The 27,690-nt window shown below is 55.9% G+C and overlaps 7 protein-coding genes across 7 annotated transcripts; 4 read left to right on the top strand and 3 right to left on the bottom strand.

Annotated features, from left to right (window-relative positions):
* Positions 1-4,902: 4,902 nt before the first annotated feature.
* GMORB2_1049 (Membrane-associating domain) lies at positions 4,903-5,427 on the top strand (the record flags this gene model as incomplete). The annotated part of the gene is made up of 1 exon (XM_035463031.1): positions 4,903-5,427. The coding sequence occupies one exon, from the start codon at positions 4,903-4,905 to the stop codon at positions 5,425-5,427; it is 525 nt and encodes a 174-aa protein (XP_035324455.1).
* A 628-nt stretch (positions 5,428-6,055) lies between these two features.
* On the bottom strand, positions 6,056-6,465 carry GMORB2_1048 (uncharacterized protein; the record flags this gene model as incomplete). The annotated part of the gene is made up of 2 exons (XM_035463030.1): positions 6,056-6,159; positions 6,240-6,465. 2 exons carry the CDS (start codon positions 6,463-6,465, stop codon positions 6,056-6,058), a joined length of 330 nt encoding a protein of 109 aa, XP_035324454.1.
* Positions 6,466-7,855: 1,390 nt separating this feature from the next.
* On the top strand, positions 7,856-8,937 carry GMORB2_1047 (translation initiation factor 2 subunit 2; the record flags this gene model as incomplete). Its single annotated transcript, XM_035463029.1, has 2 exons — positions 7,856-8,711; positions 8,768-8,937. Coding segments are annotated over 2 exons (1,026 nt in total), but the record flags the coding sequence as incomplete, so codon positions are not given.
* A 718-nt stretch (positions 8,938-9,655) lies between these two features.
* Positions 9,656-14,220, bottom strand: GMORB2_1046 (nuclear pore complex protein Nup133; the record flags this gene model as incomplete). Its single annotated transcript, XM_035463028.1, has 4 exons — positions 9,656-9,888; positions 10,068-13,544; positions 13,628-13,697; positions 13,804-14,220. The coding sequence occupies 4 exons, from the start codon at positions 14,218-14,220 to the stop codon at positions 9,656-9,658; spliced, it is 4,197 nt and encodes a 1,398-aa protein (XP_035324452.1).
* A 3,144-nt stretch (positions 14,221-17,364) lies between these two features.
* On the top strand, positions 17,365-19,383 carry GMORB2_1045 (putative ATPase; the record flags this gene model as incomplete). The annotated part of the gene is made up of 1 exon (XM_035463027.1): positions 17,365-19,383. The coding sequence occupies one exon, from the start codon at positions 17,365-17,367 to the stop codon at positions 19,381-19,383; it is 2,019 nt and encodes a 672-aa protein (XP_035324451.1).
* Positions 19,384-19,668: 285 nt separating this feature from the next.
* GMORB2_1044 (AP-3 complex subunit mu) lies at positions 19,669-24,568 on the bottom strand (the record flags this gene model as incomplete). The annotated part of the gene is made up of 6 exons (XM_035463026.1): positions 19,669-20,235; positions 20,335-20,448; positions 20,752-21,785; positions 22,647-23,794; positions 23,896-24,315; positions 24,357-24,568. Coding segments are annotated over 6 exons (3,495 nt in total), but the record flags the coding sequence as incomplete, so codon positions are not given.
* Positions 24,569-26,421: 1,853 nt separating this feature from the next.
* Positions 26,422-27,615, top strand: GMORB2_1043 (exosome complex component RRP4; the record flags this gene model as incomplete). Its single annotated transcript, XM_035463025.1, has 2 exons — positions 26,422-26,642; positions 26,784-27,615. 2 exons carry the CDS (start codon positions 26,422-26,424, stop codon positions 27,613-27,615), a joined length of 1,053 nt encoding a protein of 350 aa, XP_035324449.1.
* Positions 27,616-27,690: the final 75 nt, after the last annotated feature.

The following is a 27,690-nucleotide window of genomic DNA, read 5'->3' as shown; positions in this document are numbered from 1 at the left end:
GAATACTTGAGAATGAAGGAGACGAGAGATGGATGGAAAATGCTCATGAGGCGTGTGTGTGACGGGGAAGCGAAACACCCCCCCCCCCCCCCCCCCCCCCCCCCACACACACACACACACTCACTCACTCACTCACTCACTCACATTACCATCATCATCACAATCCTCATACCTCTTCTTCTCTCTGGGAAGTTTACTACCCTCCTGCATACGTCTCTGAACTTAGATCGGGCATATCCATGGTGGGCCGCTCTTGACAGGGGAGGAGTTCCCCATCCTTAAGAACACGGAGGATGGGATTGATGTTGACCCGAGGAGGCAAGAGAAAAAAAGAAAAAATTGAGGAAAAAAAAAACACGAGGCACACACACACACACACACATGCACACACACAGTATATGCAACCCGGTGGAGAAATGCATCTCTCTTCCTGCATACACTTTGCTACTTTCCGCCAATCTGTACTAGACGGAGCTGGCGCCTTTTCACGATCATCATGACTTTTTTTGTTTATAATTTGTTTTATAATCAAGTTTAGTTATTACTTTCTTTTTTCTTTTTCATATATACATATATACACTTTTTTATCTTTATCTCCTGTGGCATACGACATCCCATTTTATTCTTGATCCCAGTGTGTATTTCCAATGGCTTTATTCTTGTAAAAGAATATGCAAAGTACACACACACACACATATATATATATATATATATATTTCCTTTTTTTTTTTTTCCCTACATGACATCTTCCCCCCCCCCCCCCCCCCCCCCCCTTCACTCCTACAAGTCCCGTCAATGGTCATGCTACCCATCTACAACACCTTCATATGTATAACAGTCTTGGCAGTCAACCTTCCATCTTGCATCGGCCCGCTGCATTCCTGACCATAGAGCCGTCATGTACTTGGAGAGGATGCCTCACCAGCTACGCTAGCTGACGTCGCGTCTTCCACCCGTTACTAGATAATCCCGTCGTACTGTTACTACTACTATTACTACTACTACTACTACTTCTACTACTACTACTACTACTTACTACTGCTACTGCTTGCTGCTGCTACCTACTACTGCTACTCGTAATCACCCAACTACCTAGTACGTATGTAACGTGTATTAGTTACTGGTACATTGCGGTACCTGTAGTAGGAGCAACAGATAATAATGGCTGCGGTCCACGGCTCCACAAAGTACAGAGTAATACTATACCTTTTGAGGGAGACGATGGGAGAGGGGAGGGGAGGGGAGGACGGCACCGTAAGAGGATCCAAGCAAGATGATGACGCTGGAGAGATGCAGTCTGGTACGTGACCCTGGGGTTGTCGTATGCACGCCACGAGGAGGAAAATCCCCACGATTTCTACAGATTACTGCTAGTCCAATTACCACCACTGCATATATCACTACCATGGGTAGACTGGTATCGAGCCTGGCGGTAGTAAGAGTTTGGTCGAGTGCATAGTAGTAGTAGTAGTAGTAGTAGTAGTAGTAGTAGTAGTAGTCGTCGTCGTCGTCGTTCTCCTAGCTCCAGATTGTCGGGTTGACGGGGACCGTTTCCAACCCATCGGTCCCCCTCTTTTCCCAGTATTTGGTAATCGTGGGGCGGCGAGTCTTGGAGGGGGGAGGCCTTTTCTCCCTTCTTCTCTCTTACTAGAATCATATGCCAAGTAAGTTTGGGGTTCGGATGACAGCACACACACACACACACATGGACAAGTATCGGTGACACGGATGACCATGCCAATCAACTTCTCTGAACAAGTGGACATCTTCTAGGACAACCCTTTTTTTTTTTTTTTTCACTTTCAACTTTTCCAGTTCCGACTTGGCAGGACGACTTTTTCCCACTTCCGGTTTGGCGGGACAATCTTTTAAAGATTACCCAATAATCTATAATAGTACTTCAACTTTGGCAGGATGGCTTCTCCCCCCTCCTACGCCATGTAACTATACTTGCTTTTTTTTTTTTTGTAAGAAAAATATCTTATTTCCCCTATCCCGGTCCATACACGTCCTCTCTTCTTCTTCTCATGAATCGGATCTACGTGCATTGAATTAGACCCTTGTCTTATCATTAGTCCTCCTGTGCCTACCTTTTCCCTCTTGAGAGGAGGGGGAGGGGCAAGTAGGGCAAGAGAAAGCAGAGGCCCGTGAGATGATACTACGACATGATCTACCTCTTGTTGGAAACGATCGGCCCAGGACACGCATCAAGATTTTTGTCTGTATCACTACTCTCAGCTTCAATTTCGGGGCTTTTTCTGGGAGGGAAGGGGGGGGGGGGAAGGGCAAGGTGAGGCAAACTGTAGCAAGGTAAAGCAGATAGAAGCAACAGGCAGAGTTGACGCCGTTATTTAACGAGATGAAGCAGCGTCTTCAAGACACGGTCCTATTGGTCAGAATTTTCCTATTCTCTGGTTCCTTTTGAAAGAGACGAATGTACGAAGTAGAGGAAAGGAAAGGAAAGACCCTCCAAAGAGAAGAGAGAGAGAGATGGCGTCAAACGTGGTAGTAATACAGGTAACAGTAGTAGAAAGGAATGACGACGAAACAGAAAGGGGATCAGCGACAGTGACCAAGGTGGGCCGTATCCACCAACTTGTCAAAACGTCTTCATGGTTCCTGGCTTCATTCTAGGCTTGTTAGCATGAAGCTTAAGAGAATTCTAGCGAGAAGGGGGAGGGGGGGGGGGGGGGGGTTGAATATCAGCCTTAATGTGGAAGATACGCAACTTCACCAATGACTGAGAACGAGCACCAAGACCAACCTAATCAAGCTTTCACGGGTCACAAAAAAAAAAAAAAGGGGGGGGGGAATAAGGGTACAAGCCTCTTAGAAAATCCTACGAAAAGGGAAAAAAAAAAAAAAAAGTTCAATGACCCCAAGTCTCAGACAGACTTGTCAGGGGAAGGGGGGAGGAGGGAGGGGGAGACCCAGGACGGCTCGGCTTGGATTGCCTCACGAAAAAGAGGCCGGTAAAATAGAATAGACCCTAGAGTGACAGTAAATGTGGTGTGATTGCATGTAATCAGTTTCGGTATCACTCGTCCTGGTCCTTTTGCTTTGCCTTGGAGGTCTTGGTGTGGGGGGGAAGAGGAGAGTGTCACTCCAAATGAAGAGAGAGAGGAAGCTACTCCTTTCTACCCACTCTTTTTCTTTTGTCTTTTTTTCTTTTCCGGAGAGAAGTACCATGGGAAGGACCAGGATGAGATGATATAGGAAGCGTTGACTGTGGAGAAGAGAGAGAGAGAGAGAGTTTCCTGGTGATGTCAACAGCAGCAAGGTTTGGAACCAGCAAGTTTGATCGGACAGGTTGGGAGGAGAGAGAGGGGGGGGGGGAGGAGAGGGAAGAAGGAGGACAGGAATGACAGGAATGGAGAAGTTCGTCCAGTCCCTGGTGGTTTGGTTATCCCAGTGAGCATCGTAGATTGTGATGGACATTCGATGTGCTGGGTCATGCACGCTCTTGGTGGTTTTTCTTCTTCTTCTTCTTCCTAATCCTCCCTTGCTGCGGCATAGTGCTGGAGGAGAGTATCTGACCGGGGCCGCTATCCTCCAACCAAGTTTCCATCTCATCTGCTCAGCTGCTGATCGTTGTGGATGCGTTATATCTAGAGATGAATACCTCATAGTACTAGTATCATCTCCGTTTTCAGACTTGTCGGAACCATATACTGCAGCGGTATCACCAACCTCTTGCTCGTGATACTTTTTCGGAATGTTTATTCGACTCAATTCGATTTATCAGTTCTCCCTCCCTCCCCTCACACTTGACGAAGAGAAAGAAAAGAAAAAAAAAAAAGGTTCATCAATCAGGATCGGAAAAGACATGGGAAAGCTTCGTCATCAAAATCTAGAGACATATTCCATCTTGACTGCAGCCACACGCAGCCAAGCGTAGAACGAGAGGTAGTAGACAGAGCTGTGAGACGCGGAGCTGCTCAGTCGATCCAGTCTCGTACCCTTTCCGGTAAGGATACGACGTATGTGTCACCACCCTCTCTTCACTCTCCGATATGCTCTGGCTGGCCGTTGGTCTTCCCTGACCTGTGCCTGCAGTATGACGACATTCTTGTTCCATATCCCTGCCCTCCTCACCTATGAAATAAGAGAGTTTGCTCCTACCGCGCATACGAGTACTCGTACACACACGCGCACACACTCTCTCTCTCCCACTCCCTCTCACTCTCTACACACACATGATGCCAACTCAGCACAGGTAAGGGGGGTTGGATGTTATTTACAGTGTGCCAAGAGATCAGAGCAGAAAGACAAGCTCTTCTCTCTCTCTCTCTCTCTCTCTCTTCCTATTTCTTCTTCTTCTCTTCTTTTTTTTTGTTCGCTTGTGCCGGTTAGAAGGAGAGAACTCCCCCCAAAAAAAAAGAAATACGAAGAGAAGGAGAAGAAGAAGTAGAACAAAGCGGTTGGGAAGAGGAGCATTTCTCAATGAGGTTGATGCGTGTCTTTCAACCTCGTTTCCCCTTTCCGGCAATGCACCGCACATCAATCAACGGAGAGGGCAGAAAACCAGGGTTAACCTTGATATATCCTACCAACCGTGTACTGTGAGGTCATTGCTTGATGGAGGAGGGGGGGTATATCACCGCAGAAGACGCAATATATACATATCGTATTCCCTCCCCGCCTTCCTTCCATCCTGACTCTCTCTCTCTCTGTATGCTCATCTACCTCTTCTCTCGTTTGCTTCTGCGCATCGTCTCATTCGTTTGGCTGTAAAGGCCCTTTATCCTCTTCCTCCTTCTCTGTCAACGCGATAGAAATATTCTCGGCCAACGGCAAAAGAAAAAAAACTTACCTTTTTTCAATCGTTTCTCTTCTGCTTTTTTTTTTTGGGAGGGGGGGACATCTTGAATCTATACCGAACAGACTTACGCACCCAAAAATATGTCGTCATCACCCATCATCGACGCCAACCTGAGGGCGACGGCCCTCGTCGTCACCGTCGCCGCCACCGGCCTACACGGCAGCGTGCTATCCGACAGCGTCGGCGGTGGACACCAGACCGCCATCTTGGCCTGGACCGTGTCCGTCGTGGCATGGTGCTGGGTCGCGAGCCTGTACGGCCTGGCGTCCCTCTGCGCGACCGTGCTCGCGTCGGCGCCCCTGGTCCAGCTGGCCCTGGACGGCGTCGCCTCCCTCGCCACCCTCGCCGACGCCATCGCCCTGTCGGCCGTGCTGGGCGTCGTCGACTGCGGGGACATCAGCAGCGCCACGGAGAGCGACTGGATCGGCTTCGGCTCGGCAGACACCGAGCATCGCTGCCGCATGGTCCAGGCCGGCACCGTCCTGATCTGGATCCTCTGCGTACTCTTCTCCCTCATCGCCTTCTTCACCTTCCGCTCGTGGCGTGTCCGTGCGGCCGGACGGAGGTCTCCTCCTGGCCGTCCCAACATGTCCCAGCCCGTGTAGAGGGAGGGACGGGGGCAATATGAACATGATCGCTTGGTTGGGTGGGGGGCCGGGAGTGTATATGACTTTTTTTTTCTTTTCCTTTTTTTCTTCTTATCATGATGGGACATTAGGTTTTGGGGGTTAATTTATTAGGGGTGGGTGGGGGGTATAGCTCTTCTCCGTTTTCTTTTTCTCTTCTTCTTCTTGTCAGATAGGACCCGTTTTATATGATATGATTGCTGTAATACAAATCCTCATGTTGATAGCGTCGCGGGCAGGAGGGATGGAGGTGTTCACACGTCTAATTCCATTCCTGTTTCTGTTCAGTGTAGGTAGATGTTGGCTTTGAGTCCCCTCGATGCTCCTCTCTTCCTATCCGTGCTCCCCCCCTTGGGCCTTTGAGACCGTCGGTATTGATGAAGACGGTGCGCGTCATCGACAGCTTCTCCCCGTGCCTAGACAACCCAACCCCCCCCCCCCCCTTTTGCACGGCATCACATGTCGTGTCATTTCCTCGGCAAACGTGTCCGTGTCCGTACATTCCCCATGTGTCGATGATGGGTCTCCTTCCGATGCGCGGCGATGGTTCAGCATTCGAGCGTCTCGTCTCTCTGTCGTCCTTGCTGCATAGAAGACACCGGGCGCTCTACAGCGTGGCAGCAACCTCGGCAGCACCGACCGCGTTGAAGGTCTTTGGGCTCGTGATGCGGACCTGTACATTGTGCACCCAGCCCATGTACCGCGTCCAGCCTGCCGAACAGGTCAAGTCAGTACAGCTGTCAGGAGCCAAGGCCGGGCCGGCCGGTCGCCTCGGGGTGGGGAGGACTCACTCCAGTAGGCAAACTTGCGCCCGAAGAACTTGCCGACAAAGGGCACGACGATCATGGTGAGAAGGAGCTGCAGCTGCTCCAGACTCCTCTCCCACTCCTCCTGGGCTTCTGACTCCGTCTCGGAGTAGATGTCGGTGGTGGAAAGGGACGGGAGGGAGTCGATATCATCCTTATCCTCATTGGGCGACAGGTCGCGCAGGTCGGCGTATGACGACGGGGTAGACATTGTCGTTGTTAGTGGTCAGGGACTACCCTTCCTTTCTTCTTCTTCCTTTTCCTTTTTTCCTTTTTTTCCCCCCCCGTTTTACATTCCCAGAATCGATGCCGGTTCGGTGGTGAATGATATTGAAGCTCCGATTCAGAACAGGATCAGCTGAATGAGGTGGTGCTTGGTTCAACCCGTCGGCTTTCGCGTCGGTTAACTGGGTGGACGTACTACCTGACGAATAGCTCCAGCAGCTCCCTCCGTACTTTGCTAGTACGGCACAACGCATTACATGTAATGAGCTTGAGCTGACTGAGCGCGGGATCACGTGAATGGATCGATTGGCCCTGATGAGTGTGGCGGGTTGGTCATGACTCGGCGTAACCTCTCCCTCTACTGTGGCTGTGGCTGTGCTGAGAAGCTGTCTGCTGCTGCTGATAACGATAATCACGAGAGAGGAGCTTGACGTGGCGGCGGGACTTCTGGGACTGATGAATGGGCCTGTCTGGCTGGGCACGAACAATCCTGGCTTTCTTTCAAGTTTCCTTTCAGTAACATCTCTCTCTCTCTCTCTCTCTCTCTCTCTCCCTCTCTCGCCTCTCTATCACTACGACAGAAACATCAACTCGGCCTTGTCTGTTCCTCGCCATTTGGATCCCTACGTCAACGCAAAAATCCCCTTGCCTGCTTCTCGTTCCCGACCCGCGCGCCCCAAAAACATCCGAGCCGCACCTACACCGCACCTGCGTAACGCACAAAAGCGCGCGCGGTTCCCACCCCCCCAGTGACGCCACAGCCCGAAGTCGAGAGACGACAAAGCATCCCTCGGTATCTGAACAGCGACTACGACAATAACGAAACAACCACCCATAATGGCTGGTGAGGTAAGCTTCTATACATTTCTTATTATTACGTCTACCGTATACATCATCCCTTCATCTTTCCCTCTGTTTCCCCATCCCAATAACCGCCAGATCCTTGTGACGCAAAGGGAGAGGAAAAAGGGAAAAAAAAAACAGATGACAAGATAGTCTACCCCTCGGTGCAGCACCGCCAGACCTAACACCACCACCACCACCACCACTACCACCACCACCATAATTTTTACCCCACCATTTTCCCATCCGCCACAAGACCTTTTGACTCACAACCTTCAATTTTCCCTTTCCCTCTCACATTCCTCCCCAAACAACAACACGCACACAAGAACCCATAGACTACGACGAACAAACCCCATCGCATCCACACTCATTCGAACCCCACACGGTCCGTACCCGAATCAATCGTGGTCGTCAGATTTCTCTTCCTTGTCACCGAGAGAAGAAGAAAAGTATACATCATCCGATTCAGGAACCAAGTAATACTAACCATCTGGTCATTCTTCTTCTCTCGTCCTTCTCCACCACAACAGGATCAACCTCGCAAATCCGTCTCCTTCACAGACGAACAGACCGTAGTCGACGCAGACGGTTCCGTCACCATGGTGAACGCCCCCGAGGAGACCAAGGAGACGGCTCAGTCCCATACGCCTCGTACGCCGCCACTCTCTGCCGCCCTAGAGGCCTTTACTGATGCCAGCCAAGCCCCCGCCGCCAATGATGATGATGCCGCCGCCGCTCCCGCCGCCGACGACGGCGGTCTCGACCCCACGCTCCTGAAGAAGAAGAAGAAGAAGGTCAAGAAGGCCGAGGACGGTGAAGAGGACGGTACCGGCGCTGCTGGCGAAGACGGCGGTCTGGACTTGACGATGAAGAAGAAGAAGAAGAAGAAGGCGCCCAAGGATATCGGCGCCGGCGCCGACGACGACGACGACGAGTTCACCGCCAAGCTCAAGGCCCTCGAGCTCAGCAAGGAGGGCGGCGACGCAGCCGAAGGCGAGGACCAGCCCGCCGACGAGCAGGTCGACGAGGGCGACATGGACCTCGGCACCGGCATCTGGGCCCACGACGAGACCAAGCAGCTCGGCTACAACATGCTCCTCCACCGCTTCTTCGCCCAGCTCTCCCAGAAGAACCCCGACCACGCCCTCAGCGGGACGAAGAGCTACAAGATCCCCCCGCCCCAGTGCATGCGCGAGGGTAACCGCAAGACCGTCTTCGCCAACATTGCCGACATCTGCAAGCGCATGAAGCGTACCGAGGAGCACGTCACCGCCTACCTCTTTGCCGAGCTGGGTACAAACGGTTCCGTCGACGGAAGCAGGCGTCTCGTCATCAAGGGTCGCTTCCAGCAGAAGCAGATTGAGAATGTCGTCAGGAAATACATCAGTACGTCCTTTCTCTCTCTCTCTTATATATCATCTCACTGACAAGATCAATCACAGTCGAATATGTTACTTGCAAGACGTGCAAATCCCCCGACACGGAACTCAACAAGGGTGAGAACCGTCTATACTTCATCACCTGCAACAACTGCGGATCGCGTCGCAGTGTCGCCGCCATCAAGACCGGTTTCTCTGCCCAGGTTGGCAAGCGTCGCAAGATGAAGGTTTAGATTTAGGTCAAGGGAGTTTGTTCCTCAGACTGGTAGTTGTTTCAATACAGGTTAAAAGAAGCACAAAAAAACACGCATCAAGGGAAACATGAATCAAGGGGAAAGGATTTTTTTTTCTTAATTTTTTTTTAAAAAAAAATGTTATGGAATCATTCTAGAAGGCTTGTTTTTTTTTCTTTCCCTTTCTTTCCCCCCCGGCGTATCTTTTTGAGCAGTTCATGTACTGAGCATATTTTGAATTTGGTCCCTACGTCGCACCTAAATGTCGTACTCTGTCCATGATAACTAGCCAGTGTTGAATGTGGAATGTTGAAAGAAGAAAACATACATCATCCATTTGTCAACTATACAGTTTCTCCCTTTTTGTATGAGAGTGATACATAAAACATGTGATTAGACGCGAAGAAAGAAAAAAAGAAAAAACCAATCCTTTACTTTTCCTTTTTTTTCATTCTGCTTGGGGTTTTTTTTTTTTTTTTGAATTCTTGACATTCACAGAAGAAGGGGGGGGGGGGGGGGGGGGGGGAATAGACACACCACCTATTTGAACAATGAAAGACAAGAGAGAAAAAAAAAACGCCATATGACAAACAAAAGAGTTGTAAAAGGAAACATGATAATAATAAATAAAAGAGCATCATTTGGGAAAAAGCCCCGAGGAGGGAACAAAATAAAAAAATAATAAAAGAGGAAGAAAGAGAAAAAACTGCGAAAAGGACTAGACACCATTTTGCACTTCTACCTGAGCAGCCTCATATGTAGTCCTCACCCACTCGGATAGCCTGTTACGCTCGACGTACTGGGTGAGCATCTTGTCCTCCCACTTCATGGCGTCGCGGAGCTTGGTTTGGAAGTCGGCGTCAAAGTCGCCGAAACGGCGGTCCAGGGCGTCTGTGAAGGCGCCCTTGGCTTCGTTAGGTGGCATAGGCCTGAAGGGTTCGCGTGGGTCCTCTGGGAAAGTGTTAGAGATACTGTCTTGTCTTTTTTTTTTTTTGAAAAGACCGTAGCGAGGATAAGAGCAAAAAAAAAGAAAGGAAAAGAAAAGGAAAGGCGAGCGGAGCGTATCGCGTAATAAGAGAGGCATAAAAAGAAGGTGACCGCAGCGAGGACAAGGGAAATAGAAATCTTACCGAATCGTATACAATCCGCCAGAGCAGCAAATAGTGTCGTATCAGCCAGTCGGAGGGAAACCTCGGTATCATCCTTGAGCTGAGTATCATTGATGCGCGGCCAGTCATCCCTGATGAGCAGCCTCCTCCAGATCAGACGCTTCACCTCCCTGAGCTCCTGGGGCTTGCAGCACGCCTCCGCGACGCACAGGGCCAGCCAGAACGGGTCGGCTACCAGGCCGCCTGTTACGGTGCCGTCGATGCCGCCTGCGCCGTTGTTGCTGTGGTTGCCGTTGTTCTTGGGCGCGTCGTCCGGCCTGAGATGCACCAAGGTCAGGAGGTCGATGAGGGTGAGGGCGTCGAGGGCCTCGTGGGCGAGGAGGCGCCTCATGCCGTCCTCGAAGATCTGGTAGAGGGCCTTTTGCCTGCGGGGGATGTTGGTGCTGTGGGTGTCCATGGCGAAGTTGAGGGCCGCGCCGTCGTCGACGGCCCCGTACGTGCTCGACACCACGTGCCCGTGCAGCTGCTCCTGGATCTTGATGGCCGTGAGCTCCTTGTCCGCCCGCGCCAGGGACTGCTCCCTCCGGACCTCGTCGGGCTTGATCCTGAGGAGGTTCGCGGTCGCCGCGGTCGCCGGGTCCGCCGTCTGCTCCTCCGCCTCGGCCAGGAGGGCCAGCTTGCCCAGGCTCAGCTCCACCTTCCTGTTCCACACCTGCTGCTCCTTGCTCAGGGCGAGCCCCAGCAGCGTGTCGGCCGCCCGCCCCACGTCCCGCTCCACCTCGACGTCGTTGATCCACGATATCTTGGCCAGCTCAGGTCGGCTGCGCAGGTACTTGGTCTTGTAGCCCAGCTTGTCGAGCTCGAACTCGAGCACCGCCCCCACCCCGATCTTCTCCAGCAAGAACGTGTACAGCGGGAAGGCGAACTCCTCGCCGAACTCGGCCAGGTCATCCTCGATCTGCTGCTTCTTGGCCTCCCGCTTGGCCGTGGCGCTGCGCTTCTCCGCCGGCGTCGCCCCGGGCTGCGCGATGTCCGCCTCGAGCTTGTCGGTGTGGTCCAGCAGGATGGCCGCCAGACCGTCCAGGCACCCGTGCTTCTTGGCCATGGCCGCCGCCTGCTCCCAGTGCCCGATGCGCGCGAGGTACCGCGGCCGCTCGTACCGGTCCAGCTGGTAGGCTTTGGCGAACTCGTGCGCCATGCGCCTCTCCTCGGCTGTCGTAGCGGTCCGTGCGTAGCGGGCGTGCTCGAGGAGGGAGGTGAGCATGCCGTCGGTGAGCGCCGGGAGGTCCTGGTAGATCTTCTCCAGAATCTTGGGGTCCGGCATGGTGGGCGTCCTGGCTTCCTGCCCCCTCGACTCGAAGTGGCTGTCGTTCCACTGCTGAGCCAGGTCGACGAGTCGGCGGGCGTTGTTGGCTACGTAGTGGGTGGCCGTCCAGGGCTCGGGAAGACCCTCGTAGCCCCTGACGATGACACCGTTGCGCAGCTCCTCGCCGTCGAGCCCGTATGCCAGCAGGTTGCCGCGGCGGAACTCCATGGCGGCGACGTGGGTGCACGTCGCGATCTGCATGGCCTCTTGGAGCATGACCGTCACCTTGGCATCGTCCAGCAGACGGTCCCTGTAGAGTACCTTGATCACCTCGTACGCCCAGGCGACGAAGATGTCGAGGCGGAAGATGTCGTTGACGAACCAGTGGCGCACCGGGTCGACCTGGCCGACCCTGGCGCTGGGCTTGTGCTTCTGATCGTCGTGGATGAACTCGACAATGGATCCCACCAGACTCTTCTTGTCGTCAGTCGAGCGGGACGCGGTGAAGGTCTCGTGGCGCTTCCACAGCAGGGTGGCAACATGCATCTTCTCGGCGTTGAAGAGGAGCTCCCAGCGCGTGGCCCGGTTGAGCTTGGCGCCCGTCACGCGGAGGTGGTCCACCAGTCTGCTCAGGGCCTGCGACCGTGCCCGCAGGTTGTCCTCGAGATGTGCGGGCAGTGTCGACAGGTAGTGTGTGGTGGAGCTGAGGATCTCGTGGCTGACCTCGAGGGCAGCGCGGCCGACCTCTTCGCTGGGGAACCTGATCTCCTGTCGGCGACCGAAGATCAGGGGGTTGTCCTGCTTGGCGCCGAAGAAGACGGCCTGCTCCAGCTTGCTCTTGGCCGTCACCGAGGGGGCCTGCTCGCTGGCAAACTTGTCGATATCGGACGTGACCAGGCGGATGACGCCGGCGCCGCGGACGAGGAGCACGGCGGCGGGGTTCTGGGCCTTTTGGCGGCGACTGCGGGTATCGGCTGAGACCGAGGGCGTCTCCTCAAAACCAGAGCCGAGGATCTCGTGGACCTGGTCCTCTCGGAAATCCACAACGTCCTCGAACGAAGAGGGGACCATGTGGTTGTCCACCTGCAGCTGCGAGTCGGGGGACTCCGGAGGCACGGCTACCGACGCGACAACGGCAGCCCGGTCGAAGATGACAAAGGCCACGAGGGCGGGTCGGGGTAGGTAAAGTCGGGGTCTCATGGTCTGCGAGACGTCGGAGCGGGTGGTTGGCGTTGTGTAGGATGTGATGGGACGGATCATGCCGACCTGGCAGCCGTCGGGGGAGAGGATGACCTCGACAAGGGCGTAGCGCGACGTGCTCTTCCTCGTCAGGGAAACCAGGGCGACGAGGTGCTGGAGGGCGGGATCGTCGATGGCCATGGCCTGGCTGAGCCTGCTGAGCTCGAGGTACTTGGCCTCCAAGCCCTTGGGGACGAATGTAAAGTCGAGGGCCTCGAAGGAATCGCCGGTGAAGTCGTGGCTCTTGGGGTCGGCTTCGCGGAGGGCCGAGACAATCTCATCGCGCATGTCGAATTCGCCGAGGGATTCGTTGTGGCCACCGCGGTGGATCTTCCAAGCCTGGAATCTGCCCTTGCTGCCGAGAGCGACGATGTTCTTCTCGCCGATGCGTGCAGCCCGGTCGGCCCGTACGGCGGCAATGTCTCCGCGCAGAGACAGATGCGAAAAGGCGTGACGGATGCTTCCAAGGAAGCTGGTGGTGGTGGGCAGGCCAGACCGCAAGAACTGAGCCGAGACGGCGGGGCGGCCATGGTTGTCGCGCACGTTGAGGTAGGCGAGACGGCCAGTGTTAAAGGTCAGGACGAAACCGGCCGATTCGGCACTGGTGATGTCGACGACCCTCTCGCCAGATGTCATGCCGGGGACGGCGTACTCGACGCCGGAGCGGTCCTTCTTGATGAAGGCAAAGGTGGCGGCGCTGGATATCGACTCCCAGTAGACGACCCTTCCGGTGGCGGCCATGACGACGACCAGGCCAGGCTCTGTAGACGCGGCCGAGGGGGAGACGAGGCATCCCACCGGCAAGGGGTCTGCGGGCTTCGACGTGGGCGGCAGTGTGAAGGTGAAGGTCTCGGGCGATGGCGATGTCGATGTGTAGGGCCAGACGATGGCGTGTGTCGGGGTCAGGGTCAAGGCGTATCCGAACGAGGACGAGATCTGGCCGTGTTGGTCTGCTGTGAATGAGGTCAGTAAACGAGCAGAGACGATGGGAGCCTGCGGATGCGGAGGTGAGTGCAGCATCGGAGTCGTTACCTACCTGACCAGTCGGAGCGTATCCTATCGGGCAGGGCGGGCAGCTTGCTAACAGTGTAGGCATCGGTACTCGTCTAGAGGAACGGTCAGCATTTTTGCAGGGAGATAGACAACAACTGGCTCTTCAGGAAGAGGGATGGGGAACAAAAGAGAGAGAGAGGGAGAGGAGAGAGAACGTACCAAGACGAGGCTCCCGTCGCCCTTGTTGGCAGCACGGTCGCCATGCTTGGTTTTTTTGGCGCGCACGCTGAGATCGCGGCGCACGGTGGACTGCTGCTGCTGGAGGTTCTCAGCATCGTTATTGTTCCTCCTCTGGTCATAGCCAAATGACTTGTCGGCCTTGACCTCGATCGAATCGCTGTGTGCGTGATGGCGTCGCTGCTGCTGCCGCTGTTCCTGAGGCTGGCCCGGCTGGGGGTCCGGCTGCTGAGTCTGCTGCTGAGGTTCGGGGTCGGCAAAGGTCTGCTCGGTCAGAGGGACACGCTGACGCTTGACCTTGGGTTGCTGGGTGGCGATCTCGCTGCTGAGGGGCCGCTGACGACGTCGCGAGCGGGTGGCCGTGGCCGGACCACCGGTGGAACGCGAAGGCGAAAACATTTCTGGGTGATGGGCGTCGTCGGCGTCGGTGGAGGCGGGCAGCGGTCGGCAAGAGGAGCGTGAAGTGTGTTGTGGGTGCGTGTTATGGTATGCGTCACGACCTGAGCGCTAGGGAGTAAGTGGTACGTAGTGTTGTTGTTACTCGTCGTAGCAGCCGGTGAGGAGCGCCGGCTGCGTAGCGAGATGGAGGCGGTTTGGTTTGTCAAATGATGATGATGGGCATCTCGGGCGTAGCAGGATGAATATGCGCCGCCTCGCACAGAGATGAAGGGATGGATTTCGTTGTTTGGGTGAGCGGATTGACGATGTCGACGGCAAAACAGAAAAAAATCGGACAAAGGCATGCAGCAGCTTTTTTCTGCCCAAATGCCAAGGAGGAGCATCAAGAAGAAAAGAAAAAAAAAAGAACGAGGTACGAGGTACGAGGTACAGCGGATTTACTGGTACGGCATTGGCCCAGCAGCGGGCACCAGCAAACAGAGCAATCTGTACTCTGTACTCACACTCGCGTACGGAGTACGTACCTTGATGCGATCTCTGGCATGTTATTGGTAGAGAGACCCAGGGACTTGACGGTTGCTGGCTTGTTGGCCCGTCATCGATGCATTTACTCGGTATCGCTTGAGCCGTTCAGGCTACACCCGCACTGAAGCGGTAAATAGGCCCTGCATTTTGGGGGGAGAGGGGGGGGGGGGGGGGGGGGGGGGTTTGCCCACCGAAAGGGGAAACTGGCCAGGAGTGCAAGAACCTGACCGAGGAGCATCTGGGCAATTCAACCAGCAGAGCTCGATGTCCTAGGCACGGGGGTGAGGGGGTTATGGGGACGTGAACAGTCGTTGAACTACCGATGCCAAGGTGTCAAGACGGTAGGAGTTCAAAAGGAACGAGGGGGGGGTTGGTGAGAAGCCCAGGTGTCTATACGGATGGATAACCGCACACACAATCTTGAGAAGCACGCTCTCCATCTCCTATAACTGAAGCCTTTACGGCCTGTTCCGCAACAGTAAAATTTCCCACGCCAACAGTCCTGTATGGTTGTTCCGCAACCTAGATCATCAGACGGTGTGGAAAGTCCAGGTTCCGAAAGCGAAGCTCTACCTCAATCTCATCGAGCTTTACTATGCTCGTGATGCCCGTTGCCGCAGGTGCCATAGAAAATCGTATGTGGATTAGGTAAGCCAGACTCGACAGTGAAACCGTCGAGTCCGACGTCACGGTGATAAAAAGACGACGACTCGACACCGCATAGCACCTGACCTACCTTGCACGCATGTCAGCATTTCTTCGTGGTGTGTTCTCACGGATATTCCCTCTTCATCCAACCCTATCTATTATTCAGATGTCTTCTTCCTGCGCGCCCCGATTCCCCGTACGCGGTCTTGCTAATGTCGACTTTGATGTCGGCATGGCCAGACCCGACACTGTCCTTGTTCGACGTCCCGCACACGAGGACAGCTCTGCTTTTCTGCACATGATGGCAAATTAGAGGAACCAGAAACCGGGATCCCCGACCACGATACACGATACACGAAATATAGAATTCCCTATACAGACATGGCTGTGCTTCCGGGGGCGACAACGCACGATGACCCGTAGACGCAAATACGGTGGTCTCTGTCTACGTATACATCCTTACATCCTGGGTCGATATGAGTGTGTGTCTAGCTGCTTGTTCGATGCAAAGGAAAGGAAGAGATCAAATCTATGAGGCTATATACAGTTGTGCGTATAGCAGCCCTTAGTTGCTTAGTCAGGCTATTGGGATGCTACATGGCACCCTTCAAACCTGACCATTCTTTGCATGCGCCCCCCCCCCCTCCCCCCCCTCTGCAGTCCCTGCTGGTGTACGGCCACCCAAGTCGATGATGCACGAATTGCTGCCCACTAGTCGAGCACGTGGTCGGCAGTTCCATTAGACAGCATCAATAGAATATCTTCTCGTCATGATCGGGGACAGTGCCGGCCGTCTCTGAACCTCACAGTCACCTGTGACGTGATATCATTCGACCTCTGTACATTGACCCGTAGGAAGGCGTCGGTCCCCTCATGGTCGTTGCGATGACGGAGCGCAGAAGCTGTCGAGTCTGGTCGCTTCCTGTCAAGATGGGCCGACTATTCATATATCCCGGATGAAACTGCGTCCGGTTGGGGCTCTCGAGGTCAAGTGTACAAGGGTCAGAAGAAAGAGAGAGAGAGAGGGAGGGAGGGAGGGAGGGAGAGATAAAAGAGCGCAATCGGTGAGTCCCAACTGTGGATGTCAGTTTTCATGGTAGATTTTGCCCGTGATGCATGTATTCCCCCCTACAAATAAGCTCATTGTACGTTCGTAACTCGTACGAGTATGGAGTAGCTACATACGGGCTTTTTCTTCCTTATCAATCAGCCGCAACGTGGATCTAATCTGATAATATCGGAAGACCACTGAATGCCGAACAACCACCATCGGTTCTCCGAGCTACTCCGTCTCGTCAGAAGTCGTCATTACTATCTCGACGTGTAACGATCCGCGGTGAATCCCGTTTGCCTGGTACTTGTCTTGTCAGTACTGCATACGCCAATCTTTCTTTCTCTTTCTGGGTACGGAGTGATACTCAGGGTCCATATCGCACACACACCGCACTGCCAAGACCTACTCAATGTGATGCTTTTTCCTGGGCGCTACCGGCCATTCTCACGGCTTTAGAATCAACTTGCCTAGCCGCGCCTAACCTCGCGTCGCCGACATTCAAACCACGCCCCCAACAGCACATCCGATCTTCGGACTGAGGAAGGGGATTGTTATTTTTTTTCTCGTACCTTTTTATTCACCCCCCTCCTTGGAACCTTGTTATTGTCTTAACCTCCCCCGTCTCTATTTCTACCTCTCTCTCTCTCTCTCTCTCTCTCTCTCCTTCTTGCCATCAACGAGCTTATCTAAAACTCTCTTGTTCCTCTCCATCTCTCTCTCTTATTTAGGGCTGTAAGACGGTGTCACGTACTGTTCCGCCACCCCGGGGTATCAACCCCTCCACCTTCTCTTCAACCCCCCCACCTTGAGCCGAACATTTACAAAGAGTAGAGACGGAGGCCTAGCGACATGCGAGCCTTGCTTGCGCCGGGTCCTGCGAAGACAAAGACGAAAAAACTTGGGAAGCTACCGAGAAAATGAAGAGATCCCTCTCGACGGCCATCACCATCACTGACCCGCTGGTCAAGTACCAGACGGGCGTCGCCTCGGGGCTGTACGCCCCGGACCACGCGCAGCACCGGCTAGCCCGCCACCTGCGCACAATCTACATGCGCATAAAAGACTACTCGCCACAGTACGCCTACCGCGAGAAGCTCCAGCAGGTCGCTCGGCTGACGGAGCGTCGGCCGCCGGCCGAGGACGAGGGCGACGGGAGGGGCATCCTCGCCCGCAGCAGCCACGCCATCTGGCGCAACCCGCTCTTCCGCCACCTCATCCCCACCCCGCAGCAGGACAAGAACAGCCTCGCCCTGACCAGGGTGATCAACAGCCACGAGACCGCCATAGAGATCGACTCGCCCCGGGGCATCTTCCTGTCGGGCGAGGTAGGCACGGGCAAGTCCATGCTGCTGGACCTGCTGGCCGACGGGCTACCCACCGATCGCAAGCGGCGCTGGCACTTCAACACATTCATGCTCTACACCCTATCCCAGCTCGAGTCGTACCGGAAAGACGTGAGCCGCGGCGCGTCGTCGTCGTCATCATCGCCGTCGGCGACCTCGGACCACTCGCTCCTCTGGATGGCCAAGAAGCTCGTCGACGAGTCGCCCATCCTGTTCCTCGACGAGTTCCAACTACCCGACCGCGCCGCCAGCAAGATCCTCAGCCACCTCTTCATCGCCTTCTTCCAGCTGGGCGGCGTCCTGGTTGCCTCGTCGAACCGCATGCCCGAGGAGCTGGAGAGGGCAACGGGAGCGCACTACGCGCCGCCTCCCCCGTCCAGTGGCGGCGGCTTGGTGGGCAGAGTACTGGATGCCGTCTCCCGGCCCAGGGGCGCCTTGTACGGCCAGAGCAGTGACTTTGCCATTTTCCTGCGCGTGCTGAAGGCCAGGTGTGACTTCTGGCAGATGGAGGGCGCCCAGGACTGGAGGCGCCGCGAGGAGGCCGACATCCTCAGCGTGGTGATGAGCGATACGCAGGGACCGGACTCGGGCTCGGCCGGCTCGGAAGGCACAGCGTCCGCCGCATCGCGCCGTAAGCGGCCGCGCAACTTCTTCCTGCTCTCCGACGACGAGAGCGCCGAGTGGAACGACCGGGTGCGCCACGCCGTATCCTGGACCAACCCGGGCCCCGTGCCCTGGGAGCCCTCGTCGTTCGTCGTGTACGGCCGCACGGTGCGAAGCCCATGGTACCACAACGGGTCCGTTTTCTGGATCTTCAAGGACCTGGTGGACTCGTTCGGCCCGGCAGACTACATCACCATGGCGTCGACGTACCACACCTTCATCATCGACGAGGTCCCTGTCCTCACCGTCCTCCAGAAGAACGAGGCCCGACGCTTCATCACCCTGCTCGACGCGCTGTACGAGGCACGCTGCAAGCTCGTCATCCGGGCCGAGAACCCCCCGGACGACCTATTCTTCCCCGACAGGCAGGGCAAGAAGTCGGGCACGACGGCAGCGGGAGCAGGAACCGGAGCCGGAGCCGAAGGTGTAAAAGACGAGAACGAGGACGACGTAACGTACTCGGAGACGATAGCGGAGGTGTACCAGGACCAGGCCTCGCCCTTCCGCCCCAACGTGTCGTACTACGACACCCCTTCGTCGACCTCGCAGTACAACCCGGACCAGGACTCCGATTTTGGCCTACAGGGGGTGCACCCCGTCGACTTCAGCAACGCGAGCGCCTTCACGGGCGAGGACGAGCGCTTCGCCTACAAGAGGGCCACGTCGCGCCTGTGGGAGCTGTGCGGGGCGCACTGGCACGCCAGGCAGGGCAGCTGGTGGCAGCCTCTGCCGGTCGAGGCCCGCCACTGGGAAGGGGGGCAGCCGTCGCAACCACGCAGGGGCATCATCGAGGGCTTCCCCGAACGCACCTCCGGTGAGGGTATGGGCGAGAGCATAGACATTGACGAGCCGGCTGGCCTGTCCAAGTGGAAGGTTGAGGAGCTCAAGAGGAGCGATGACGGGCAGCAGCATCAGTTCCACCATTATTAACTAATACTACTACTGCTACTTCTACTACGCGGCAGTTAGAATCACGACTACTATTAGACCTCACCATCCTTCTTTTCCGTCTCATTTTTTCTTTTTATTTAGCATCATCATTAGTACGCACGGTAAAAGGAGGAGAACACCATGAATCAACACCACCCGATTTTCTTTCTCAAATGTATACGTAAAAGAAGAAGGGAACAGCCCAGAGCATGCAACGCTTAATCGACAGCCGCCAAACGCCTGATAAAAGCTAGTTAAAGGAAAAGAGTAGGTAGAGTGAGACTATTACAAGCTCGTCACCCCGGGCGTCCACCCTTCCCCTATCCTCCTCACATCCTCGGTAAACTTCTTACTAGTAATTGTCTTACCCGCGCCTCCGCCCAGAGGCGCATGCAGATCCGGGTCGTAGAATGGGTTCTGGAGCAGCCTGATGTAGGCTGCCTGCATGGCCCTAAACACCGGCTTGAGCTCTGCATCACGCAGGCCGGGACGAGCGGTGGCGCCGCTGCCGACCCCGCCGTTGCCAGCCCCGCCGCCCCCGCTGCCGAGGCCAGGCGAGGCTAAGGTGGCGGCCGTGGCGGCCCTCCTGCCGCGCATGTCAACCACGCACACCAGCCTCACGCCCGTGTTTGTCTCGAAGCCGTAGGCGGCCAGACGGTCGTCGACGGCATGCAGGAGGCCCATGTCCCCCGAGAGACCGACGCCCGCGGCGGCGTTGTGCCGGGAGCGCAGGTCGAAGATGTCGATGGTCGACGAGAGGAGAAGGGAGAATTCCAGGGGGGTGCGGATCGGGGCAAAGGAGTTGGTCGACGCGTCGTAGGATGGGAACGTGGACATGTGGAGGGGGTTGTTCTGCGGGCGGGACCGGGAGAGTCAGCATGAGGCTTCTGTCAGAGCGAGAAAAGGAAAGGAGGAGGAGGAGGAGGCAAAGGGGGGGAGGGGTGGGCGTACGTTGCGTCCGATCACGCCTAGACAGGCGATGGATGGTATAGAGGTCGTCATGGTGGTGGCTGCGTGTCGGATGGAGGGTTTGAGTGTGGGGGAAAGGAGAGGTTGAAGCTTGGTCTACGGACTGTAGTGGGACTATAAATGTGCCCCGCCAGCGGTTAACTGAAGCAGCATAATGGATGGGAAGCAGAAACAACACACGGCCAAAGGAGAAAGAAGGAAGACAATAAAATCAAACTGAGAAGAACAAAAGGGAAGACGTAAAAGTGGGAGGGAAATTCGTTCCTTTATCAAGGAGTAATAATGGTAAGAATTAAGAAGAGGTTTTTTTTTTTTTTGTAAAAAAAAACACAAATTCTACAACAGATAATCATCCTCCTCATCAGCGATCCCGTCCGTCTCCTCCAAGCCCCTAAGGACCTCCTCAATCTCCGCTGGCGCAGTAATGGCCCAGACGCCGCCCCCCTTGACGAGATCCTTGCCCCTCATACCGACCTCCTTGCCGACGAGGTTGCGCCCGACCTTGCCCGGTCCGATGCCCACCCACCTGCGCACCTTCTCCTCCTGGTCGAGGTACCTGATACTGTCCCACCAGCGCACCGTCTCCAGGCAGCTCCTGGACACGAGGTTCTTGAGCTCTTCGGCGCTCCGGAACGGCCTGGCGGTGACGTTGCTGACGCAGGGCACCAGGCCGGGGAAGGCGACGATGCCGGCGGCCGGGTCCGTCACGCTCGGCCCGTCGAGGAGCCTGCGCACGACCGACACGGCGGGCCGCATGATGGGGCTGTGGAAGGGGCTGTCGCTGTGCAGCCGCACGGCGCGGGGGTCGTGGCCCAGGAACTGGCGCACGTGCGTGACGAGCGTGCGTATGCGCTCTATGCACCCGCTCAAGACGATCTGGTTCTTGCTGTTGACATTGGCGATGAGGACCTGCTGTATGGGTGCCAGCTCGCCCCCCTCGGCGCCGCCCGCCCCCGTCCTGGACCGACCGACAAACTCTTCGATGGCCCGGATCAGCGGCTGCAGGTACTCGGGCTCCGTGACGATGGCCACCATGCCGTACTCGCCACCGTAGCTGTCGACGGCCCGCCGGGTGGCGTCGGACATGGCCTCGGCCCGCCGCTGCACCAGCCGCAGGCTGTCCTGGAAGCTCATGTACCCGCCCGAGACGAGCGACGCGAACTCGCCCAGCGAGTGCCCCAGCGTGAAGTCGAAGTGGTCCGGCACCCGGAAGCCGAACCCCCGCTCCAGGACCCGCAGTATCAGTATCGACGTCGCCATGATGGCCGGCTGCGACCGCGTCGTCCGCGTCAGCTCCCGTGATGTCCCTCTCTGTATCACGGCAGACAGCTTGTACCCTACTACCGAGTCTATCTCGTCAATCGTCTCGTTGGCTATCGATGGGAAGGCGTCGATCCATGGAGTGAGCATGCCCACTCTCTGCACTCCTTGGCCTGTACCCAAGGTTGTTAGCAAAGAGCGAAAGCAAGAAGAAGAAGAAGAAGAAGAAGAAGAAGAAGAAGAGGCCTCCGAGTTTCGTAGACAGTGAGCAGACGCACCGGGGAAGAAGATGGCCGTCTTGGGTCCCCTGGGGTGATGTCCTGAATTCCATCTCTGCTGTTGGCTTGACCGTATTAGTTGTACTATCGTCGGTTGTGGTTGGCGTGGTAGGTGTCGCGTAAATCCCGTCTTCATGTGTGCCCCGGTCGTCCGGGGCCGCCGCCGCGAGCTCCAAGTCGCAATCCGATTCATCGCCATCGGCGGCCGAGCGACTTGCAGAAGAGAGCTCAGTCCGGCCGAGACGACGCCCTCATGTATTCCCAGCAGGAGCGCTGGTATTTACTCTCTCTCTCTCTCTCTCTCTCTCTTTCTCTCCCTCGCTTTCTCTTTTGAACGATCCGCCGTTCTCCTGTCGGTTGGGAGGGGGGGAGGGGGGATCGCCTGTTTTGTCTGTAATGTGGAGAGATGATGGGGAATTACTGGTCCGGGGCAGCGCACTTCTTCAGGTCAAAGGGCGGAGTGTGACGTCTGCGGGGAGCCGACCGACCGATTGAGCTTAGGGGCTGGGGGTCGATTGATTTCCCCACAGGTCCGACACAAAATGGATCACATAGCCGACAATTCCCACTCACCTCTCTCCATGCTCCGTGCTTTTTTTTTTTTTCAACCCAGGACAGTGAATTGATGAGTTGCTGTCTGCTAAGTCTCTGATTCGATGTCAAGGGGAAAGAGCCTGTAGTAGATTGTCCTTTCTCTGAATCTTGTTGTTTTTGCTTTATTTCCAGGCTAACACCGTAACTCGACACCTCCCTTACTAACAGTGAGATACTTGACGCCCTTGTACGGCTTGACACCCTCGCCCAGCCCACGACTCTTCCTCGTGTCAATCAGGATGCTCTCAACCTTGAGTCCGCTAGCCAGCCAGCCCTTTATCGAGAAGCTGACGGATGCCGAGCTGGGCATGAGGATCTTGTTCTGCTCCATCTTTCTGGCATCCTTCTCATCGTTGCCGTCACCACCCATGTCGCCGCCTTTCTTGGCAGCCGCAGTGGCAGCATCGCTGCCGCCACCGCTCTGGTACGGTTCGTTGTAGGAGTAGTCTGTACCGAGGCCGAAGCCGTTGGTGTCCATATCTGCGCCGCTGCCGTCGACGTCGTCTGCCGTCGGCGGGCCAACTACGCTGCACCGCAGGCTGAAGTAGCTCGTCGGACCCGACATCGCGCTGGCGGGCACGTGCCACTCCAGCACCTTGTCACCCGGGTTGAAGCTGGCGTCGCCCTTGCTGGGTCGTATGTCCGACAGGTTGCGCACGTCGGCGGGCAGAGGTATCGTGAGTGTCAGGTCCTCCAGCAGCGGGGCGGAGGGCGTCCCTGGGTGATAACCCCCCCTGCCGAGCTGGCCGGACGGCGGTGCACCGCCCGTCGAGCCGCGCACCCTGTTCGCCTGCAGGCGGACCTCGAACTCGGAGCCCGACGTGCCCAGGCCCGTCTTGATCTCCAAGTTGACGGGCAGCTTGAGGTTGTTGGCGCTGTTGTTGGCGCTCTTGCTGCCGGTAAAGGGGAGGAGGTCGACCTCGTACCCGGCCAGGATGAAGCGGCCGTCGGGCGGGATGAAGCTCAGCTCGCCGGGACGCTCCCTCCACCTGTTCAGGCGCACGCACGGGTGGAAGACGGGAAGCTCCATGACGCTGCCGACGTTGTGCTTGCCCGCGGAGCTAGTCAGGGAAACGGTGATGTCGGGGACGCCCGACACCTTGGAGTTGAAGGCAATGGTGCCGTTGGCAAAGGCCGCGAGGGGACGGCCCGACGGCGCGAGGGTTACGGAGAGCGTCTCAACCACGTCGGCGTACATTTCGTTGGACGTGTGGCGCACGTTGGATCGCCTCCAGGGGACGGCGGGAGCACTCGATGCTGAGAGGGACGGATTGGCCAGCGCGGCTAGGTTAGGATTTGACGGAGTTTTCCTGTGTATGTCAGCTGTTAGTTCCTTGCAAGCCTTGTAGACCTCTTTTTTTCTTTCTTTTTCGCCCCCCCCCCCCCCCCCCCGAGGGGTATCTTGTCTTACCCAGGTAAGTTGATGCTGCCTAGGAGCTTCCCAACCCAGCCCTCCACAGCCACCACCTCGTGTAGAGCGTTGGGCTCGGTCGTGCTGACGATGCCGGCGTCGCACATCTCGGTGAGAAGCTGGGCTACGACATCATAGCTGTTCTCGATCTTGACGGCCAGGAGCGGCGGGCCGAGAAAGTCCTCGAGGGTGTCGACGACGCGATGCAGGAACTCGAGGACGAGGAGGGGCTCGATCTCGGCCGACGAGGTGGCAAGCAGCAGGAGGTTGGCATGTGTCAGGCTGAAGATGAGCGTCGGAGGATTCGTGTTGGGGAGGTGGATGAGGCTCGGTTGGGGGGCAGGATGCTCGAGGTAGAGGGGGAGCAGGTGTGCGGCCTCCAGCGGGCGGCCGGTATACGTGTGTGAGAGGATTGGACTGCTAGAGCAAGGTCACAGGGTTAGAGGGGAATTGGCTCAGACGAGTGGTATGGAAGGGAAAGAACCCACCGCGCATCATCGTAGATGTGCAGCGCCTCGATAACGCCATTCATCGTGTCGCGCGGCGGGTGAAGCGCCCTAGGATACGGGCGGAGCCTTGCGGGAGCTTCGACATCCCACCAAAGAGGCTCGCCGTGGGAATCCAACTGGCCTCCAATGACGAAGTTGGCTGCGCTGCGGCGGTTGGGATATGACTAATCGATCTGTACCAATCATTGCCCCGTATATGCGCATACATGTACAGCCTGGGTCATAGCGGTATCTTTTTGGTACCAGCAACATACGACGGTCCTGACAGTGCAGACACGCATAGCACACACACCTGCAACATCTGGTGATACAAGAGCGAAATCTCGATCCAGTATTCGAAATGGGTGCCGATAAAATACCCTCAATTCAGTCTCTGGAGCAGCCGGAAAAGTTCCAGGATGTCCTACGTCGGGACCGCGCTGAAGACTGTCTAGGCTGCAAGATTGTCGGCAAGTTTGCTCGCGCCCCCCCCCCCTCCCTGGGGCCCATCAGCGTTGATGTTGAAAACTGACACACACATGCACAGGCAGCGGCGTCTTCATCGGTCTCTCGGCATATGGCTACTTTTCGGGGATGTCGCAGCTCGAGAAGCAGAGGGCCAAGATTCTCCAGAGCGGCTCCATGTTTGGCATGAGGAGCCGCAAGGCTGGCGTGGCTGGTATTTCGCTGGTGCTCATGTGGATGGGGATATGGCGAGCCGTGAAATGATGGGACAGATGATGAGACCACGGAATTTCCTTCCTATTGAGGGACCGGAAGTTTCCTTTGTACTATTACATGATGTATCTCTTGGGTGTATGAATATGTACGAGTATCGCTGGTGATTTCACGTATGGCTGTGGAGAAATGGATGTCTGGCCTGGCTAGTTCTTTGCATTACAGTGTTTTACATACGATGCTGATCACGACTTCTGTTCTCACTAAGAACCCAGTAGCATTGTCATGATGCGATGCCGTTCTAAATATGGCTCACAAGAGCAGTTCTTTCCAAAGAACATTGTTTTCAGAGACACGGTATCATTGTCCAGTATATGCTGTCTTCTTACAGCTACAGACGCGGCACGCGACTTGTAGCGCCCATATCGGAGCGCCCCCACTGCACACATGACTCACACGACGGCGAGGCAAATCTTCTTAATCCACATCTTGTGAGGACCCAACGTCAAGCACAGAAAGCAATTTGGCGCAGTGGAAGCGCGCCGGGCTCATAACCCGGAGGTCCTACGATCGAAACGTAGAATTGCTAGGCTTATTTCTTTTTTGATTTTACTTTTTTTTATTTTTACATCGCCATTTCCATTTGTAGTTTTCCATCATGAAAACCGTAGCCTCATTTGTTTTTCTCTCTTGCGTATGTACCCTACACTAAATCTTGAAAAAAGTTTTGCTGAATAAATAGATCTTGACTCCTGTCGTAACTATATTCACCGGTCATCGTTTCTTATTTCCTGGTCTATCCTTTCGATTCAATATACAGCAAAATAACTGCCTTGGAGGGGCGAAAAGTTGACTATATTATTTGCGTGTCTGAACACCTATAACCAGTACAATAGCACTAGCACATGGCATGGCAATCACCAAAATCCAGAATTCTACTTTTTTTAGGTGGGACTTTAAAACTTCTGGGATGTTCATACTTGGAACTTCATACACACCAACCACGTGACGACGTCACTCACTCACTTCACTGTTCAAGCAACGTTCCAATATTTCGACGAAAAGGACGATTCCAACCTTTCCAATTCATCTCGAATCTTAGTTTCCACTTCTCAATAGAGGGGGGAAGGAAATAAGAAGAAGAAAAGAAAAATAAGCCCCGGCTACTCCTCAGTGCAAAAACATCATCCCCCCCCTCCCCCCCCCCCCCCCCCCCCCCCCCCCCCCCAAAAAAAAAAGAAAAGAAATGCCCATCACAATTCTCAGTCCTCAAGGGCCACCACAACGGCAACNCCCCCCCCCCCAGCAAAAAAAACCCCCCCCCCCCCCCCCCCCCCCCCCCAAAAAAAAAAGAAAAGAAATGCCCATCACAATTCTCAGTCCTCAAGGGCCACCACAACGGCAACCCGCCGCTTCTGCCCCGTCAGACGTGGACATGGACTCAGATTCGGACTCAGACTCTGGCGGCGGTGGTGCTGACCTGGCTTCATTCCAGAAGCGACGGGGCACAGATGACGATGGTCTAGCCGACGAGATTCTCACCCCAGGAACCGTCATAACGTCCAACCCACAATGGATGCGGTATGTTCTGTTCTAATAGAGATGCTTCCTCCCCCCTCCCCCCCCCCCCCTCCAAAAAAAAACCTTCTTATCCTTTCTCCTCTTCTTCGAGGGGGAAAAAGGAAAGAGAATCAAAGGTGTCCTGACAAAAAAAAAACACAGCGGCCACGGAACTTATGTCCCATCATTCTCATCGAGCATAACCTCTTCCCTAGCCGGTACGTTGACCAAGACGAACAAGCTCCTGTCCGTCCGGCCCCTCCGGGCCCGGTACGCGCCCGAGATAGGCGACCTGGTTGTCGGCCGCATCGTCGAGGTTCAGGGGAAGCGGTGGCGCGTCGACGTGGCGGCCTCGCAGCTGGCCATACTGCAGATCTCGGCCATCAACCTCCCCGGCGGCATACTCCGCAAGCGCACCGAGACGGACGAGCTCCAGATCCGCAGCTTCTTCTCGGAGGGGGACCTGGTCGTGGCCGAGGTGCAGCAGCTCCACCAGGACGGCGCCGCGAGCCTGCACACCCGCAGCCTCCGGTACGGAAAGCTCCGCAACGGCGTCTTCGTCGCCGTCGCCGGCGGCGGCGGTGGCGGCGTCGTCGTCCGGTCCAAGAGGCAGGTCTGGACCATGGAGGCCGCCAACGGCTCCGCCAACCTTGACGTCATCCTCGGCGTCAACGGCTACGTCTGGATCAGCAGGCACGTCGAATCCAACGTCGCCGCCGAGGCCGCCGGCGTCAACCGCATGGAGGAGACGCTCAGCGCCAACGTCTACTCCAGCCAGAACGATCACATAGACACCGCCACCATGCGGGAGATTGCCCGCATGCGCAGCGTCGTCCTCGCCCTCGTCGACAACGGCCTTCGCGTCGACGAGGACATGGTCACCCGCGCCTACCACGAGGCTGTAGATATGGCGAGGGAGACTACCGATGATGACTTGTACCTCGGCGGTGAAAAGGGCCGGAGATTGGCTTCTCTGTTGACTACCGGTAACTGATACATACGACTTCTCTTTCCTGTCTTCTTGATCTTTTGCCTGTTGTAAAACATGTCATGGCTATACCCGGGGGGG

Source organism: Geosmithia morbida, assembly GCF_012550715.1.
Source record: "Geosmithia morbida isolate 1262 chromosome Unknown scaffold_1, whole genome shotgun sequence".
Taxonomy (NCBI): domain Eukaryota; kingdom Fungi; phylum Ascomycota; class Sordariomycetes; order Hypocreales; family Bionectriaceae; genus Geosmithia; species Geosmithia morbida.
The sequence above is the reverse complement of the archived record's forward strand: the minus strand, read 5'-3'. Positions and strand labels throughout refer to the sequence as shown.